At 48.5% G+C, this 18,535-nt stretch overlaps 1 protein-coding gene across 3 annotated transcripts in view; it reads right to left on the bottom strand.

The window, feature by feature from the left end:
* NR2E1 (nuclear receptor subfamily 2 group E member 1) overlaps positions 1–8,321 on the bottom strand; it is a 49,949-nt gene extending 41,628 nt beyond the window's left edge. Inside the window, exons 1-2 of one of the 3 annotated variants that reach the window (XM_025294687.2) lie at positions 7,373–8,321; positions 2,475–2,620 (exon numbers count right to left, since the gene is read on the bottom strand). In XM_025294687.2, coding sequence (XP_025150472.1) covers positions 2,475–2,620; positions 7,373–7,397 — 171 coding nt within the window. In that variant the 5' untranslated portion in view covers positions 7,398–8,321. The remainder of the gene's footprint in view (positions 1–2,474; positions 2,621–7,372) is intronic. The other 2 variants (XM_006075353.3, XR_006542421.1) reach the window with 2 other exon arrangements.
* Between the last annotated feature and the right edge of the window lie 10,214 nt (positions 8,322–18,535).

Below are 18,535 nucleotides of genomic sequence, written 5' to 3'. Positions count from 1 at the left end.
CCAAGGCCTGGACAAATTCTAGAAATGTCCACAATGTAAATATGGCCTGGAAGATACTGTGATGGACTGTCTGAAAAAATGATAATATGGACTGAGAATATTAGAATGATATCTGAAAAAATAGAGGTAACTGCTGCCTTAGAAATATTTATCTGAGACGCATGAGAAAATAAATGTTTTATCCAGTGAAATTTTCTGGGAAAATATTGGCCATTAAAAGAGGAAAGTACAGAGAAAATTTCTAATGAAATTTATTCAGTGTTAGGTGTTATTACTGAGGGAACATATATATAGACACATAAAGAGTCATATCTACACAGTAAATACATAAGAAGTTTTGGTGCTCTCCTTTGTTTTTATTACATGCTACTGTTACATTTACAGTGGGAAGAAAGATAATAAAATAAATGTATTTTTTATTTTGTTCCATAACCTTAAAATTCATATACTCTGAATTTGGAGTAAGCATATATTTCTGAAATACCCCTTAGGAAAAAATTACACACTCAAACCACGGTTTTATGAGATCATACCCCTTTGATTTGAAATATGTTGATTTATTCAAAATAAAGGTAGAGCAGAAGTTCATAACAATTTCTAAACATTCTCATTACTGTTAATGATGAATTGGAATGCTCTTTACCTAATCTTAGAATAAAAGAGAAAACGGAAATAATTTTTTTTTCCAACTGAATTCTTCTGGGCATCTTTGCTGGCTAGTAGCTCAATGTAAAGAAGTTTAAATAGCTCAATGTAATTAAATGCAATCATATGTCTATCCTCAAATGTTATCCTTCTAGTATTCTGATAAACATACTAATGCAAAATAGAAGCTTACGTTAGTTCTTACGAGTGCCTTCAAATCAGATCAACTGTATATAAATATCTGGAGCCTGAGAGAAAGATGCATACCTCAGTTTGGGCCATTTCTATTCTGTGCAAGAAGAGGACCACCATGCCTGATGAGTCTATTATCACTCTTTTACAAGCACTTGGACTGACATCAATATGTTTGAGTTGACAGCCAACCCCTTTGAAAATATCAAGCATAACATCTGAGATTTTGATTCCCCAATTCTGTGCATTGCATAAAAGATAAAGTGGAGGCCTGCTCAAATCTGATGACCCACAGTAATCCCATATTCCTGTGGAGCTACTGGGATACAGGCCTGGGTATATATAACATGATGTTCAAATGGTGACACGAGAAACTGATACAGATTTATGGACTTAATTAAACAGGTAATAGGGCTGGAGAGTTCAAAATAACTTATCCAAATGCAGTATCTTCTTTTTCTTGTTTCTGTTGATAATCCAAATCTATCAGAACTTGGCATGAGCAGACTTAGCTTTCAGAAAAAGATAAAGAATTCACTAGCAGCAAGCAATATATGTGTAAGTATATCATAGACATTAATACATATACTAATTAGTGAAAATGTTTTTACCATTTTGGTAACCAAAGGATGACTTCTGACCACTGCACTCTCCAGGATCTTCTTGGGAGTGGAGATGGTCATTCTATACTTAGGATCTGTATGCCTGGCCAAGGAGAAGGCCAAGAAAGTGTGGGACCAAAAGGCTGATCTTCTGAGCTGGAAACTGAGTCAGGGGGAGGGATCTGCTCACTCTTTCTGGGAGTTTTAGCTCACACTTAGCCCATGCCCCTACTCCTATGTCTCTTTGAGACAGTTCCTGCTCAAGACCAAAACAGAATCAACCAGGCACCCCTTCTAAGCAGAGAAGGAGAAGATATGGGAACCATGGGAAGGCCGCCAGTTACTCCTTCCTTGGGCACCTTCTCTTCTTGCTCGCTCTGTCCTTTTCTGACAAGGCTCAACTAACTTTACGAGGGTGCTGAAGGCCCACTGCCCACTGCCAAGCAGCCCTGCTTCTCTGAAACTGAAAGGGCACAGTCCTTCATTCAGCACATCCTGTCTGTCCCAACTGGCCAACACTCACTTTGCATCTCAACCTTGACTGAGATGCCCTGTGTGATTCACTTCTGCCCTGAGACCCAGGTCACAGCATTGAGCTTGGGTGCTGCTAAAAATGACGGTGGGGTGGCAGGCAACATAAAACAGCCCTTTCACCTGCCTGCACTTGTGGTTTAGATTCTAAATTTCCTTAGATCCCCTGGGCTGGCATTATAGTCAGAGTATGGGCCTTATCCAGTATAGGAATGTGTCAGAGGATTTAGAAAAAAAGGGCGGGGTAGAGGATTGACAGAGGACATAAAGAGGCCCTGGGATTTCAGCTTTCCTCCTTCAAACTCAGCTCTCTTCCCTTACCTCTTCCCACCTTTCCCAAGCAGAAGCGCCACTGAGAGTTGAGGCAGGAAGGAGGGGAGAGGGCAGGAGTGGTCAGGGCCTGGTCTCTCCCTAGCAGTTTGGAAACTCAGAGGAGGCCTTGGCACAAACAAAGGAAGGGGAGGTGGCAGAGGGGAGCCGGGCAGCTCAGCTCTGCTAAGGTACCTGGTTTCCAGATTTGCAGACATACGTCCTATTCCTTCGGATACTTCGTTTGAAAAACCCCGAGCAGCCGTCGCAGGCGTAGACCCCGTAGTGTTTCCCCGAGCTTCGGTCGCCACACACTTTACAGGGAATATCTAAAATACGGCCTGAAATCGCAGGAAAGACAAGGAAGGGGTGGGGGTGTGTGTGGAAGGGGTGAGAGAGAGAGGAGGGCGGAGAAGAAGGAGGAAAGGGGAGAGGGAGAGAGAGATGCTAAGCAATCTGACCTCCGAAGGGATTAGCACCGAAGCTGCGGTAAAAGCAAATAATGAAGTGATTTTATAGCCAAACTTTTTTTCCTTGAGCAAGTGTCAGTTTCCTACAATGAGCATTATTCATGCACCGCTACATGTATTTGGGTCTCCTCTAATCGCCGAGACCCATTTTGGAATAAAAGATTACAGCAGGCCGGGGCGGCAGCACGGCCCGCTGCTGCCTTTCTGCTCCGCGGAAAGTTTGGCCGCCTCCCTCCCTTGCTCTTGCATTTAACAGAGAAAGTTGTTAGTGAGCGCGCGAGGAGACAAACTTGAAATGTAAAAGGGAAAAGAAGAAAAACAAACACGGCTGGAACCAGGGATGGCAGCTGGAAGGCAATCGAGGTTTCGCTGAGCTGCCGGGCGGTGGTTATTATTAGGATTATTATTGTAATGCTAATACTAGGATTATTAATGATAATAAGGGTAGTGGTAATTGCCCAACTTTCACTTTACCTATTTAAATAATGCTTGATGGATCGCTATTGACAATTTCTTTCAGGAAAAAAAAATTTTTTTTTTCTCCTCAAAGTAACTAGTACCGAGCTAGGCAAGTAGGGGGAGAGTGTTGTAAGTATGTTGATTTCCTGGCAAGTTAGGGTGGACAGCACCCACTCCACTCCCCAGGGTCTTCCTACTTGAAGTCCTATCTCCTCACACTAGATCCTGCACGGGGTCCCTTACTCCCGCTTTTTCACCGCTGTCTGAGGCTGATTTTTAAAAGCCATCTGACTGGTTTCTCTTAACTGCCCTCCAGCCCCAATGGCCTTGACAGTCGCTTGACTCAAGGGAAATCTTCTTGGAATCCCCTCAAGTCTAGGATGACCGCGGAGCCCCGAGGACTGTTCTAGAGAGGGTAAAATTCAAAAACTCAGAAGGAAAGGGACTATATTTCCATAGGGCTCAAGGGTCCAGCAAGACTGAAACGGTTCATAGAGACTTAGAAATCCTTCCTCCCACAAACAAAAGGAGTAAATAAAAGGTTAACTTAATTAATACTCTGATAATGATGATGGTGATAGTCAACAATACTACTTAATAATTAACTTCTTTACATTTAATTTTTCCTTTGCTACCGCTTTGAAGGCCTCTAGTCTGGGCCCGGGCGGCCTCCAGCTTGGTCTGGGTGAAGCTGGCAGCTGGTACCGGGAGCACTCCGGTTGGGGACCACTGGGGTGATGGGAGGCGAGGGCGAGGACAACTGGGCCAGGGGAGTAAGGGAAGCGTGGGCGCAGTGCGGGGAAGACACGAGGCCTCAGGGTGGAAACTTGCTAGTGGATTCCAAGGCGTCCAGTGGGCGAGCACCTCCGAGCGCGGCCTTGGAGGAGCTGCAGGGGGTGGGGGCGGGGAGAACGCGGGCGGCAGGGTTGGGGAGGGGGGTTTGGTAACCACCAGGCTCGGCCTGGGCAATTACAACCCCGCCATAGCACCTGCCTATAGAGCCACCAGTGACCCGTCAAAAAGAGTAGCATGGGAATTCGGATGGCGACAAAGGCCGGCGGGGGAGGCGCGCGGCGCGGTGACCACCGCCTCGGCGCCCCCTCTCCCACAGGGTGGGAGGAGAGGTTGTGCCGGGGGGAGGGGGGGGAGGGAGTTGGAGAGAGCCAGGGGAGGTCACCTCGGGTCTTGTCCCTCACCCCTTCGGGCCTGTCACTGCGCCCAAGGGAACTCAACAGCCGCCCAGCAGCCGCCCTCACTCTGGAAAGCAGTAAACTTGGTCTCCATTTTTGCAGCCATACTCCTCTGCACAACACGCTGCCTCTGGCTGAGCTGGGGTCCGTATTTGGGGGTCCAGTCATCTTATCACCCTCTCTACCCTCCTCTTCCCGGCGGCACTTTTGATGATGCCAAGATAAGCGCGAGGGAGGAGCCGCGGTGAGGGTTCTCTTTCCCGCTTCCCATCCAGAAAGGAGGCCAGGGACGCATCTCTGGAGAACCCCGATGCGTTGGAGGAAGGACCAGAGGTGCGGGCCACACCTTCGGCCTCCGGGGGCGGGGCTCCTCGCTCCTCTGCCCCCGGGGCCAGCCGGCGCGCCAGGTCGGCCCTGTCCCTGCGCAGACCTCCAGGCCGCGGCTCCCGGGGCACAGCAGAAGCCGGCCCACCAGTCTGGGGCGGAGCACAGGAGGGAGGACGAGAAAATTCCGAGGCAGAGCGGGTGTGCGCCTCAGACTCCGCCACCCAGCCACGTTAAGGTGACTTGGGTCACGAGACAAGCTGGTTAACCCCGTTGCAAAGCTCCTCTCATTTAGCAAGTCGAGCGAGCTCCGACGTGAGGCAGGCGGGAGTTTCCTGAGGCTGGAAAACCGTTCTTAACTTCCCTCGCCAGGGGGTCCCCTCGGGGCTTTTTGTGTGTCATAATTGCCTAAAGATATATGGCAGCTTCGATTACTGTAATTACCATCAGAGGCTGTTGAAAGAAGTTAGTCTGGGCTGCAGGGGTGACTGGCCGGGGTCTTGTTACCACCCAGGCGGGGCTCCCGGGTGACATCGCTCTGCTCTCCAGCTGTGAGAATCCGAGCGAGGCTGGGGTTGCAGACCTCGCAGCCTGGCTCGGGTCTGACCTCGCCCGCTGCGAGCCGACCTCCTCGCTCCCGGGGCTCGAGGGCTGCAAGCCTTGGTCTGGCTGCCGCCACCGGTCTGGAGAAGGCCTGCATGCCGCGGCGCCGCGGGCGGGGGCTGCTGTCCTGCGGCCCTGAGAAACCTCTGCGGAGACGTCCGGACCAGTGTCGGCCTCGAGGTTTAGGAGGCCCAGCTTAGGCTCTTGGGAAGCTGGAAAACTCCAAAGTTTCCCCAGTGGCCCTCTGCCTTTTCCCCTAAAAGTCCGAAGGGTCCGCCTGCATCCTAGGCCATCTGCTGCACGCGGGCGCGGTCCCCAGCGAACCCAGTTCGCGCCCGCCCCTTCTCTCACTTTCGAGGCCTCACTTTTCAAGGCCCCTCAACCCCGGCGACCCTGCACCCTAAGTGGGCAAGGCGCCTTACTTCCAGGGAAAGAGCCAAGGGCCTGTCACAGGGCAAGCAAGCACACCGAAGGGCCTGTCACAGGGCAATCAAGCACACCGAGGCCTGCCTAGGACTGTCGGCTTCGGTTTTTGCAATGGAGGCTCGGAATGCACCAGGAAAGCTTTCCTCCTGAGCCTCCTGGGAAGGACAGTCACACGCCAGAACATGGGCCACACAAAAAATATGCGAGTTCGCCTCCTTTCTCAGAGATTCGGACAGCCAGGGTCAGGTAGGCCCGAGGCAAACTGGAAACGTCAGTCCTCCACCAGGGTCGACTCTGATTCCGGCGGCATCTAAGATCCCTTCTCTCCTCTCTCTGCCTTAGTTCCAAACATTTCTCATTTTTTTCTTTTAGTTCACGTTCACTTTAATCTTTAAAATGGCAGCGCCCAAAACCAAAACAAACGGACAAAGTGAAAACACAACTCACTTCTTGAGAGGGCGGGGAAGAACTGCATCCCACTCAAGTGGGACTTCATTATCAGTCCTCAGAAGTATCTCGGACTCTCCCAACTTTAAAAGACTCGGGACAATAAGGGAGAGTGAGGGGAGGGAGTGTTTGAGGAAATCACAAGCGCCATAAATGCTATAAGCGAAAACCAAGGGCGGCGAGAGCACTTCGGGATGTGGGGACTTCGGCAGCGGCCACCTCCAGCCGTGGGGCCCTGAAAACCGCAGCGCCAGGCAACCGGATGGCGGGAACTGAAACGCCCCCACAGAGATCCAGCATTGCGGCCGCGCCGGCCCAGCGCCTGCTCTGCCCTGCGCATTCTCGGGTTCCGCAAACACAGTGGACGCAAAAACCCTTGTACATACACTCAGCCCTGCACTTGAGCGTCTAGGGGCGATTAGAGATCGGCGGCGACTTGGTATCCCAAGGGAGAGCCTCCAGCTAAGCAAGTTTAAGGAAGGAGAGAAGCGCGCGAAGGGAACAGGCCGCACTCTTCCTGCCTCTGCCGAACTCCCGCTCGAAAAGTCCTTGGGATTAGGGATTTGGTCCTCGCCTTGCTAGAGCGGTTCGCCATACTTTAAATTCCCCAGTTATGACCTACGCGGATTTAGGATTAAGGAAAATGTGACTTTTAAATTGTTTCTGCTTCCCAATTTACAGGATTATTTGAAATAGCTAGAAACGGGGTGCAAAGCATTCCATTCAAAATCCGCTTTGCGCAGAGTTGCTTTTGCGCTCTGGAGCTCGGAGTTTTGAGTGAGCGTGTTATTGTGCTGCCGCCTGGGGCTGCGGCCTAGTTCCCGCCCCCGCCGACTCCCCCTACACCCCCAACTTCCCACCTGGCTGCTAAGTGGAGGCAACTCGAGAGGGACTGGTGGGCTGCCTGGGTCGCAACCTTCCCACCATACCAGAGAGAAGTGGGGGGTGGGGGTGAGGGGGTCAAGCAATTCAGAGGTAACGAAATTGTTCATCCCTCACCACGAAAGGCACTGACTCATAGTATACAGGGAGCTGGGCCAAAGCGCACACACACCTCTGGAATCCCTCTCCCGGGCTCGGAGCCTCGGAGAGCCGGGCTGGACCTCCCCGGCCACCCCGCGCGCCCGCCCCAGCCTGCGCGCCGGAGCCCCGCTGCGGCCCGATAGGTACCCACTTGTTGATCCGGCCGGCTTGCTCATGCTGGCGGTCCCGGGGCGGAGCGGTTGGTGGGCGCTGCCCGAGTCCCGGCCTGCAACGCCCGCTTCGCCGCCGGGCGCCGCCGCTCTCCAGCCGCCCTCCAGCCTGGGAGGCTCCGGGGCCGGACAGGTGGGTGTCGGTTGCGCGCTGCGCTGCTCTCTGGGCGCTCAGAATTCGTTCCACAGTGAAAATTTAAGCATCCTTAAGTTTCTTCCCGTCTCTTGCAAAACCGCAGCCGCTGGGAATGTTGCTTGGTATGAACACGCGCATGTACGGACAAATGGATAGACGGACAGGCAGATCGAGGGAGAAGGGAGGACAGGCAAGAGAGGGGTATTGAAGAACAGAGATGGAGACACGAAAATGGTCTTTCTACGGAGCAAAAAAAGGGCAAACCCCTCTCTTTCACCGTTCCTGTCTCTCAGTCTTCAATTTCTCCCTCTATATTAGGCATATGCAGAGTGTGGGCAGATCGCTACAGACCGCTGCTCTTTTACAGAAAGAAGGGAAACGCACAACCGCAGTCTCAGGCAGATGGGCTCCGCGCTGCCCAAATCCGAGCGCGGAGTGGGAAAACTAGATTGCTGGGAAGTCTTCCGAGGGAAAAGGCGGCCAGCTCCCGGTATCAGGGGAGAGCCGAGCACGCAGCGTCAGAGGGTCCCCGAAGTTCATTACCCCGTGACTTTGTGCCTGTCGCTGCGGACTGGGTCCCCTGTAATATCTCCAGAAGCGCTCTGACAGGCAGCCGCGGGGAGGGGAATAGGGCGTCCCTGGCCCACTTAGCTTTTCCCCCAACTCCTGGCGGGGTCTGACGTCAGCCATGTGCGGGGAGGGGATGGAAAGAGGGAGGGGGTTAAATGCTAATGATATTAATGAACCTCCAAGCGGCTCCCAAAGAAAATGCAGGCGCTCTCGGAGCTGAGGAGTTAAGTGTGAATATGGAAGTGTGGCTCTGTGCGGGTGCGTCGGTGAAGATGGTGCTGCTCTTGTAGTAAAAAATGAATTATTATTATATTCATGGCAAGGGGGAAGGGGAGGGGAGCCGGAGCTTTCTCAAAACGCTTTCCTCCTTCTCTCCAGAGGGCCAGACAGATTCGTGGAAGAACTGGGTGGCTGTGTGTTTGTGTGTGATTATGCACGCCGGATATGGGCATGTGAGTTGGTTCATTCTTGGTCCCGTGCCCCTTCTGTTGGGTAAAACTTGGATCTGGTCCGAGGTGAGTAATTATTCATTTTGCAACTATCTACGGAAAGTTATCTGCGAGGACGCTGTGTGCGGACTTGGGGTCTGGGATGGGGTTTGCTGGAGGCTCCGAGTTCCCGTGGCCTTCGCGTTGTCTATTTGGGCACCAGCCGCCGGGAGGGTGCTGCCGGCTTGCAGAAGTAAAGCCCATCCCGAGCAGGGTGAAGCTATTTCGCCTCCATTATTTCTGCATTTGCACGGTGGGAGGGTAGAGCTGCTTCCCTCCCTCAGCTAGTCCCCAGTGGACTTCGCTGGCCGGCCCCTCCCCTCAGGGTTCGGGGATTCTGGAGAGCTCCCTCCCCCGGCTTAGTCCCCCACTCCTCCTGCCTGCCTTCCCGCGATTCTTGTGCTCGCTCTTGCCCTGGTTCCTGTTCTGCGCCGGGAGAGCGCACGCCTAGAGAGTGATCCCCGAGCTCTAAGAGATTAATTCTTATTTAAGCTCTCCCAGCAGCTTGAACTTGTCGAACAAGAGTTTGCCAGCTTCACCTCCTGGCGTGGGCTTGGCCGAAGGTCAAGGGTCACACCTCCTGCTCTCTGGCTCTCAGCGCACGCTCTGGGGGAGGTGAACAGATACTAGCACTCCGCAATTCTATCCGCCCGCTCCGGATCCCACTTTCTCCAGGCTTTCGATCTGAGTATGTGTGTGCAAGTGAGTGTTTGCGTCCCGTCCTCTCCTCCCTTCCCCGCCCCGCCCCCGGCCTCTGGAGAGAGCAGCAGTTCCTCGGCCCCGGAGGCTCAGGGGCGCTGGCTGTGCGCCCCTGTTTGCTGCCACAGCACGTGACCGCAACTTTCCGCAGAGGCCTGGGCTGGGCCTGGAGCCCCCGCCCGTGTACGCCTCGCGGTGCTAGTGCTGCGCAGCAAGCAGGACCCGGGTCTGGGGATCCCCAGAAAGAGCAAGAATTATACCTCCTCTGTTTTTCGAAGTGGAAGATCAGGGAAATGAGATACAAAACCATACTCCTGAGGGTGTTTTAGGAGACAGGACAGTAAGTCAACATTTTTGACAATCAAGTTGGGCAGACTTGTGCTCAGCTGGCCCTGCCCGAGTAGTACAAACTCAAACTCCGCGCCTAGAAAAAGAAATGATTTCCCGGCGGCGTTTCAGAAACGCAGTTACTATCCCAGGCTCTATTTTGGACACTGGGACTATGACTTTCAGAAATACACTTGCCGCCACCGCTACCACAAGCGCCATCACCACCAAAATACCTGCCATGTGGTTGCAAAGAGGGGAACTTAGTTAAAGCTAAAGAACTTTAAAGAGTCCAAACTATTTCGGGCAAAGATGAAGGCCGGCGTGGAAGATTCGGCCCTGCCCGTCTTCAAGGTAGAAGTTTAGTAGTCTGTGACCCGGAGACCTGAACGTCGCTTTGCAGGTGTGGAGGCTTGGAGGTAGGAGGACTGTGGTAGAGGGTCTAAAGACTGATTTCCCTACTCCAGACACTCGCCCTACTGGCTCAGTTGTAGGCAACTAAACTTGTGGAAAATACTCACCAATTGTCTCAAAGTCAAAACGGGAATGTCCCGTCTGTCTCCTGACACTGGTTTCGATTCACAGGGTGTAAAGAATTCCACTAAATAGAAACACACACACACCATCCAGCTCTGGCAAAAGACACAACGCTCGCACACACCCACAGCATATTCGTCCTGTGTTCTGTGCGCCTGGCTGTAATTATCTGCGCGCTTTGCATAAATCACAATGCAGTTCTGAAATCATCATGATGACTTTCTGGCATGATTGGTTCGGTGGCAATGGCAGCTACAAGATCCAGGGTAGGCAGGAGGGGCTAGGGCCCCATTGCCCACTAGGTCCAGGAGGAGCCTGGCACCCAAGTGTTCTCTGGCTTCTGCTCACTGGAAGCTGCTGCAGGACACAGGGACCTCGGATCTAAGGTGCATAAACTTGGAATTCTTGAGGTTGGACCTCAGAGAAGAAAGACTCTGCAAGGTAGGGACTGTTACTTTTCATCTTCATGTCCGTGGGCTCAGGTACGCTGCCTGATTCCTATTATGTGCTGCGGAAACATTGGGCACATGAATGAAGGTGGAAGTTGATTGCAGACTTCCCAAGAAGTAGCTGGAGACACAGCAAGGCTAATCACTGGGAGCCCGGAGAGGGTGGCCGATGGGGGTGGGGGTGGGAGGGGAGGTTGAGGGGGTGTTCAGGCTCTGTCCCAACAAGCTGTGTAAACTTGGGCAAGTGACTAGACCTCTCTGGGCTCCAGGTAATTATCTGTAAAATGATTAAGTCCTGTTCAACATTAACTTTCAAAGATTTTTTTCTGTGAGTCTACAATGAGAAGTGATTGATAAAGGGCAAATGCCATGTATCAGAAATACCTTTTAACACAGACAAGATATTAACTGTAAGGACAGGTTTATAAAGTTGGCTTGGAAAGGGGTGGTCATACCCCAGAGGTTCTGAAGCATTTCTGACCAGGTCCAAACATAGTCTCTAACTTCCTCTATCCTTTTGTGAGAATGGGGTTCTCAACAAAAGGGAAGCAAAAAACACAGGGAAGACATCTTTTATTACAGGGTTACATTTTTGTCCAGGAGATAAGAAATAAGACCGACCGTGAGAAGGATGATGGAATCTAGGGGTCTCTCTCGCCATCCAGCAATCTACCCCATTCATCAAACACTGAGCACCCACTATGTGCCAGAGATTAATGACATGACCTCTTTTTCAAGAAGTCACAGGGAGAGCAGACTCATAAAAGGTGATAAGTGCTTTGGACTGGAGGAAAATACAGGACATTCTGGAAAAATATCCAAGGGACCCTAAATCAGTGTGGAGTTGGTAGGCTGTCAATGCCCCTTGGAAAACTGGTTATGAGTCAGGGGAATCTGCTGCTGCTGCTGCTGCTAAGTCGCTTCAGTCGTGTCCGACTCTGTGCGACCCCATAGACGGCAGCCCACCAGCCTCTGCCATCCCTGGGATTCTCCAGGCGAGAACACTGGAGTGGGTTGCCATTTCCTTCTCCAATGCATGAAGGTGAAAAATGAAAGTGAAGTCGCTCAGTCATGTCCGACTCTTAGCGACCCCATGGACTGCAGCCTACCAGGCTCCTCCGTCTATGGGATTTTCCAGGCAAGAGTGCTGGAGTGGGGTGCTATTGCCTTCTCCCCAGGGGAACCTACTGCCTCTGAAAAATGTCTTCTACCAAAGCTCACTCTCCTACTAATCCTCCTTCTCACCATTTAAACAGGGAAGCAGAAAAACAGACTCAAAGACATAGGAAACAAACTTAGGGAGAGGGATAAATTAGGAATTTGGGATTAATAGATACATGCTACTATATATAAAACAGATAATCAACAAGGACCTACTGTATAGCACGGGGAACTGTATTCAATAATCTTATAGTAATCTGTAATGGAAACGAATCTGAAAAAATGTCAGATATACAGCTGAATCACTTTGCTATACACCTGAAGTATTGTAAATCAACTATACTTAGTTTTAAAAACGTTTTAGAACAACAAAAGAAGGGGAGAAGTAGAGTCCTGTGAACTAGATTGCATGAGAGGTGCAGGGGTGCAGGACACCCCTCTAGCATCAGATTATCTGGGCCTGACCCCTAGATCTCCATTCACTTAGCTTCCCCAAAAAACGGTACCATTTTCTCCATTAACTGTCTCTTCCAATATGCTAAATTAAAAGAGTAAAGAAGAAAGGAAAAGCTTTCCCATCAGCAAGCAGACCTAAAGTTGGTGTGGAACAGACTCCCCTCCCCAATCAGTGATCAGCCCCCTCTCAGAGGTTATCCTACCTCTAGAGATCCAGTCCTTTAAAATTCCCCTCACCTCATGGACAAGCAGAGTTGAGAAATACCCAGACCAGAAAACATCTGGCAAAAATCTACCAGTTAAGGTTGACTGAGGTTTGATGTTCAGTTTCTAAAAGACACTCTGACACGTTTTATTTGTTTACATGAAAGGGAGAGTTGATTTCATTTGTTTCCAGGTCATAATTCAACCTACAGTTGGTTATTGCTTCCTAAGTGGATGGGGAGTTGGAGAAAAGGTAGGTCATGGAGCAGAGTGTCCAGTACAAAGCAGGTACTCAGTGAGGGCTCAGTAAGTGAATCTCGTCAGGCTTGCTCCTGAGTCTGTTGTGGAGCTCTCTACAAGTTGTTTGGCTCCTATTAGGTAACTCTACTCATAAACCTGAGAATAATCCAGAAAAGACACCCAGGTGCTCTAGACTCAACTGGTGTTGAGTTGTAGAGTTTTTCCTTGACATTTTCTAGAACTCTGTTAGCTAACTGTCTGTTACTTCTCACTAACAGCACCCCTGCACCCATGCCTCTCTCACACAATCTAGTATTGGTGCTAACAGCAGCAACAGTAAGACAATGCCCTGTGTGATGCGCTCATTTTTTTTCTTAACAAATAACAAATTGTGTCTCTACATTTATTCACACATTCTCTTAGGGTCACATCAGCAGAAAAAATTCAAGTTTAGGGGCAGGCTGAGGATTAGAAGCTTCTAGAGTCTCACTGCACTTTTATATTCATCTTGCCCCAAGAAAAAGCAAATGGAAACATCTTTCTCCCATATTTTACTTTTATTTCCTACATATAATATTTTAGTTGTTTGTATCCTGCCTTGTTGCAGAAAAAATTTATTATGGCTCTCATGTCAAATTGCTTTAAGACCTAGTATCCCTCCCTATAAGATGACACACCTGAAATGTATGTAAAACAGAAACAACCAGAGATGTTACTAGGAACAAAAGAAAAAGAAACTGGTGTTCCCCAGATAGATCAACAGAGAAAAAGCTGCCTCTTTTTTATGTCTGTTTCTTTGCTCCTAGTCGCCAGAGCAAAAAGTTCAGAGGACATGTAAGAGATACCCAGCTTTCCAACTAGACAGGGAGCTCCATGAAGCCAACTGTCTGAGTCATTTTCAGTTGCCAGCCCTACCACTCTGGCACATACCACTGCTTGATAAATGTGGGCTGAAATAGTGGTCCTGACTGATGGTACTCACGAAGAAAGCTGAGACTGGGTGAGGGACTTGCTTTTGCTTTGCCCCAGCAATGGGGAGGATAGGGAGTAGGGACAGGTCCTCTAGACTCCAAACCTTGGAAAGAGGTAATTTTTTATCTTCTAAAACAAAGTCATGACTAGAGAAACAAGAAAGAAGACTACATCCAGGGAAGGACTGGCCACCAAGCCTCCTTCAACCTCTTAATTTCCTGTGAATTGCACAGTTCAACTTGGCTTCCATTTAGCCCAGAATTATAGAGCATACAAGTTAGAGGCAACCTTGGAGATCAGTACTCATCCAATTTCATCATTTTACAGATGAGAAAACTGAGACCCTTAGAGACAAAGCTTGTCCTAAGTCACTCTTCTAGAGACAAAGGCCAATCACAGAACCCAGATTTTTTCTTGCTGAGTCTAATGCTCTTTGAAATATTAATTCCATTGCACTGAGCTACCTCTCATTTCCCAGGAGGGCTTCTAGAAGCTCCAATTAAGGCAATTTTACTCACAAGAGAAGTAATCAGAATTAAGAAAAGTGTTTTGTGCATCTTGAAGCAATAGTTCAGTATTTCTGGAACTTCAGACTCTTCCACTTAACAGATTTTTCTTCAAACTCTCCCTCTGTAAGTACTTAAAATTTACTTGTCCAAATGGATAGAAGACATATGAGGTCTCTTTTTATTCTGCAGAGGGGATGATGTAGGCTACAAGAGGAACTACGTAGAGACACTAATTGTAGATGCAGAGAAAAAGGTCAATGATTAGACTGAACAATTAATCACTGAATTTGATCAGTGTGGACTGTCAGTCTGAGCCTTTCAGATTTTAAAAACACCTCTCTACTCCCTCCACAGCAGGTTGAGAACCTGCTTTATCCAGATTACACTAGTAGAAACAATTGTTATGTAAAATGGGATAGCCTGGGTTAAATGTCACTAATGTATTTGAGAATAAACTAGAGATTCGATTCTTTATTCAGTCAATAAGTGTATCAGGACCACATATCCATCTCTGACAATGCAGTGAAAAGCTTACATTCTAGTAGGCTTTGTTTCTAAATGATCTAGTTCACACAGTACTCTGTTGTCCCCCTATTCTAGTAAGTAATTTCAGAATTCACATCACTTACAAAGATGCCGAGTGGCTATTTAGGGAAGTCTGAATCAAAAAAAAAAAAAAAAAAAATCCTCCAAAACAAAACAAACCTCCCCCTCTCGTCTCCCTCCCCCCAACCCCACGTGTTTTGTGCAAGACAGAGTCAACCAGTGGGATTCACAGGAGGTCCCCAAGTCAAATGCTGCAGCTGCGTTTTTAAAAGGGGTTGGATAAACTACAGCCGTTAATAACATCTGTATCTATGCAAGCTAAGATGATGATAGGGGTAATCAGATCTCATGCTTCAGGGCATAAGATGATTGCCTGCTGAGAGGAGGAGGATTTGGCCTTTCAGGTATAGCACTGCACAACCCAGGAGGTAGGCTGCAGACATTTCTCCCAGGCTCTAAAATTTCAGGTGTAATTGACATGATTTTGGAATAGATGAAACATTTGAAATCTACTGTCTTTTTTCAGATGAGGATATTGAATAATGAGATATTTGAAATGCCCACATGTACCATGTTAAACATATATTTCTCTCTCTAAAGATAAGATATAACTATTTAGATGCCTTTTTTGAAGGCTATTTTGACCACCTTTTAGTACAAGGAGATGCTTAATAAAGGCTAAACGACAATGAGAACAGTGGAGGTAATTCAACTTTAATCTATACATTTATGATTAGCTAAAATAATGTATAATTACTCAAGTATTCATAATAGCACATATTTGGATCCCTAAATATGTTTTCTAGTTGGATTAGCAACTATGTTTGGAGTTGCATGTTGGGGGTATACAAGGAATGTATTAATTTTAATGTCCTGATCACTAAAGTAATTTTTAAAACTTAGTATTTGTCTGGAAGTGAGAAAGGAATTACACAAAATAATCTTACCTTTTCTTTTTTTTTGCCAACTGGATTACCTTTTCTTTTGATTTCTATAATATTTTCAAACCCTAGGAGGGTGTACACTTCAGGATAGTTGTACAATTTAATCACTTTTGAAAACACTGTGCAAATGTTGAGTAGGATTAAAGAGCTTTATTTATTTAGACATGTAAACCCATGTTCCAGAACATACAGCATCAGACACTGGTCCACATTTCAAGAGATGTAAAATCTTTTGAAGGAGTTGATTCCTGTTAGAGTCCTTTTAGCATGAAAGACATTCTTGCTACTGGCTTTGTCACTATTACTAAACCATTCCACACAGAAGGACTGTTTGAAGGATATGGTTGTTAAATGCAATTTTTAAAATGATGCACATAAACAGTTTTAAGGAGGGGGGTGTGTGTGGAAATCCTGCAGCTGTTTGGCTGCAGACAGGCAGGGGAAATTAGTCAGAAGCCCAAAGCATCATAGTTAATAATCATTATTCTGTTGTCTGGGATGTTTGTTTAAATACTATTGACACTGTGTATGTATTGTCATCTTCTCTAAATTGTAGCTCTTAACCACTGAAATCTTGTTAAAGACCACCTAGGGTTTCCTCTGTATGATGCTGAAGTGTGTATTCACCTGATGGATAAACAAAAAACAGATTTTAAAATTTTCTCTCTCATGTGCAACTAGCAGGAAATTTTCTAAAGAGACTGCCTGAGTACAGTAAAAATAGAAGCTGTAGAGTCCCAACCTTTGTATTTCTCCTCTAGTGATAGAAAATGAACAAACCATCAACTGATTAATACAATTCAGTTCTGCTTAAAATTCACAGAACTGTTTGGTATTTTAAAAGACTCATACTTGCCATTAAGTGTGAAGAAATCAGTAACTATTCTTTTCATCAACAGCATGTTGGGTTCCCCCCACCTTTAGATTTTGCTTATTAAGTGAGGTCATTTGGGGGAAGAGCGGCTCTGGTGGGTGGGAAAAAAAATCTAACAGCCTGACTCCCAAGTTGAGAGCTCCAGATCACGGCCCATTCAGTACAAAGCGTTTTATATCTTAACTTATGAGGGGACAATAGTCGGTCTTACAAAGGCACCACCTGTGATTTAGCACGGTTGACATCTTTGTTAAGGAGGAGCAGGAGGGCAGAAGAGAAACAACACGTGCGCAATCCGGAACTTGTTACCAAGACCCACCTTCAAGGCTGTTTCAAGTCGTCCCTGAAGTCGAAAGGTCTTATTTTCTTACAGTTTTTGATTTTTTTAAAGGTGGTGAGAGGGGAGAGAGGAAATGAATGCTGTACGCGATAATTGACCCAAAGCGCTGGACTTACGGCTTGCAAGCGCCAAGCTGTTCCATTTTACAGATGGGTAAATGGAGATCAGTCCTCGAAGTGTCTTGCTCAGCCGGTGCCGGGGATCAGGGAGCCCCGAGGGGCTTCGGGCCGCCGGGCTAGGGGCGCCGAGGGCGGCGTAACCGCGGGTGGGACGTCGAGTCTTCGGCCCAACCTTCAGGCCGGTGGCTTTTTGCTTCCTTCCCGAAGGTCGCTTCTGACAAATCTATCTATTTGGGGCAAATTGTCAGTGAGAAACTTCCGCTCGAACTGCCGTGGACAAAACCGGCTGTTTGAAAAGGGTAAATCCCGCGGCCCGGCGAGGCCGAACAATGGGCCGCTGGTGCTGCTGCGGCGGGGGCGGCCGGGCGGGCCGCACAAAGGGCGGATTAATTGGGGCCGCGGCTGAGCGATTCGCGCTAGCTCCACTCAGCCCGCACCGCGGGGCGCCCCATTGACTGGGCCCCGAGCCCCACTTTTCACAAACTCCAAACAAAAGTCAATTTCTTTTTTATAAGGCGGGGGAGGGGGCCGCGGCCAAGATTCTCCTCTTGCTCCTTTGCCTCAGTCTTGCTGCAAGGGTGGGGGGAATGGGTGGGGGGAGACTGGAAGGAGAGGGGCTTGGGGGAACCGCGGAGTGGGAAGGGACGTGGGTGTGGCTGCCGCGTCCCTGTCCCCGCCTCCGCTGCCACCTCCTGGCCGAACCCACCTTCCAGGCAGGACGCTAGATTCCTGCTCAAGGCCTAGCAGCTTCAGAAAATGTGGATGAGGTGACGGCAAGGACCCTGTGAGGGTTGAATGCACCAGGTTGGCGGAAATATTGGCAAGTGGTTTAGGAGGAAGGAAAAGAAACGTCCCCTTGGTACCTCGCGTGACCATTCATCAGATTGAACAACTACTGTGGTCCTGATAGAAGGAAGACAAAAATGAGTTTGCCCTCTGTTTACACACAAGTTGGGAAGGCAGATTCCTAAATCAATGAGCAGATGAGGGAGACAGGATACCAGGATGGGGTCCCCAAAGGAAGACTTCACCATCCCTATGTAGTTATGAGGTGGACTTGCCCATGTAATATATGGGAAAAGATATCTAATTACTTTATAGATACATAGTAGTGCCAGAAGTGGCAGTAATTTAAGAAAACCAAATTGTAGGATTAATATTGTCACTCGTCTGAAAAGCACTTATGGAGGAACTAGGAGTTCATCTCTTCTTGTTTCCTTTCAAAATAGGAGTGCAGAAGCCTCTCTGACAGTCCTAAACTTGGTTGGCAGTGGTTGCATACAAGTGATTGGTGCATTCTTCTTCGAGGACCAGATTCCCAAGTGAATCAACAGGAAGGAAGGACTAAGTTCTGGTGTAAGGAAAGCCATTTATTGGGTGAAGGGCTGGCATGTGCTAACAGATGATATCCCAATGTTTTTATTTTATGGGGGAATGCTTCTTGTCTTGAACCTGCAGGCATTTTTGTGCTCTGAGTCTGGCTAACTGAAGCCTTAAATGGCTAAGCTTTAGTTCAGAAACCCTCCAAAGACATCAGGCTAGGTTACTGGCACAGTGAGAGGGGAGCTCTGAG

The sequence above is a fragment of the Bubalus bubalis genome, chromosome 10 (assembly GCF_019923935.1).
Source record: "Bubalus bubalis isolate 160015118507 breed Murrah chromosome 10, NDDB_SH_1, whole genome shotgun sequence".
Lineage (NCBI taxonomy): Eukaryota > Metazoa > Chordata > Mammalia > Artiodactyla > Bovidae > Bubalus > Bubalus bubalis.
Note: the sequence above shows the minus strand (reverse complement) of the source record. Positions and strands in the feature narration are given on the sequence as shown.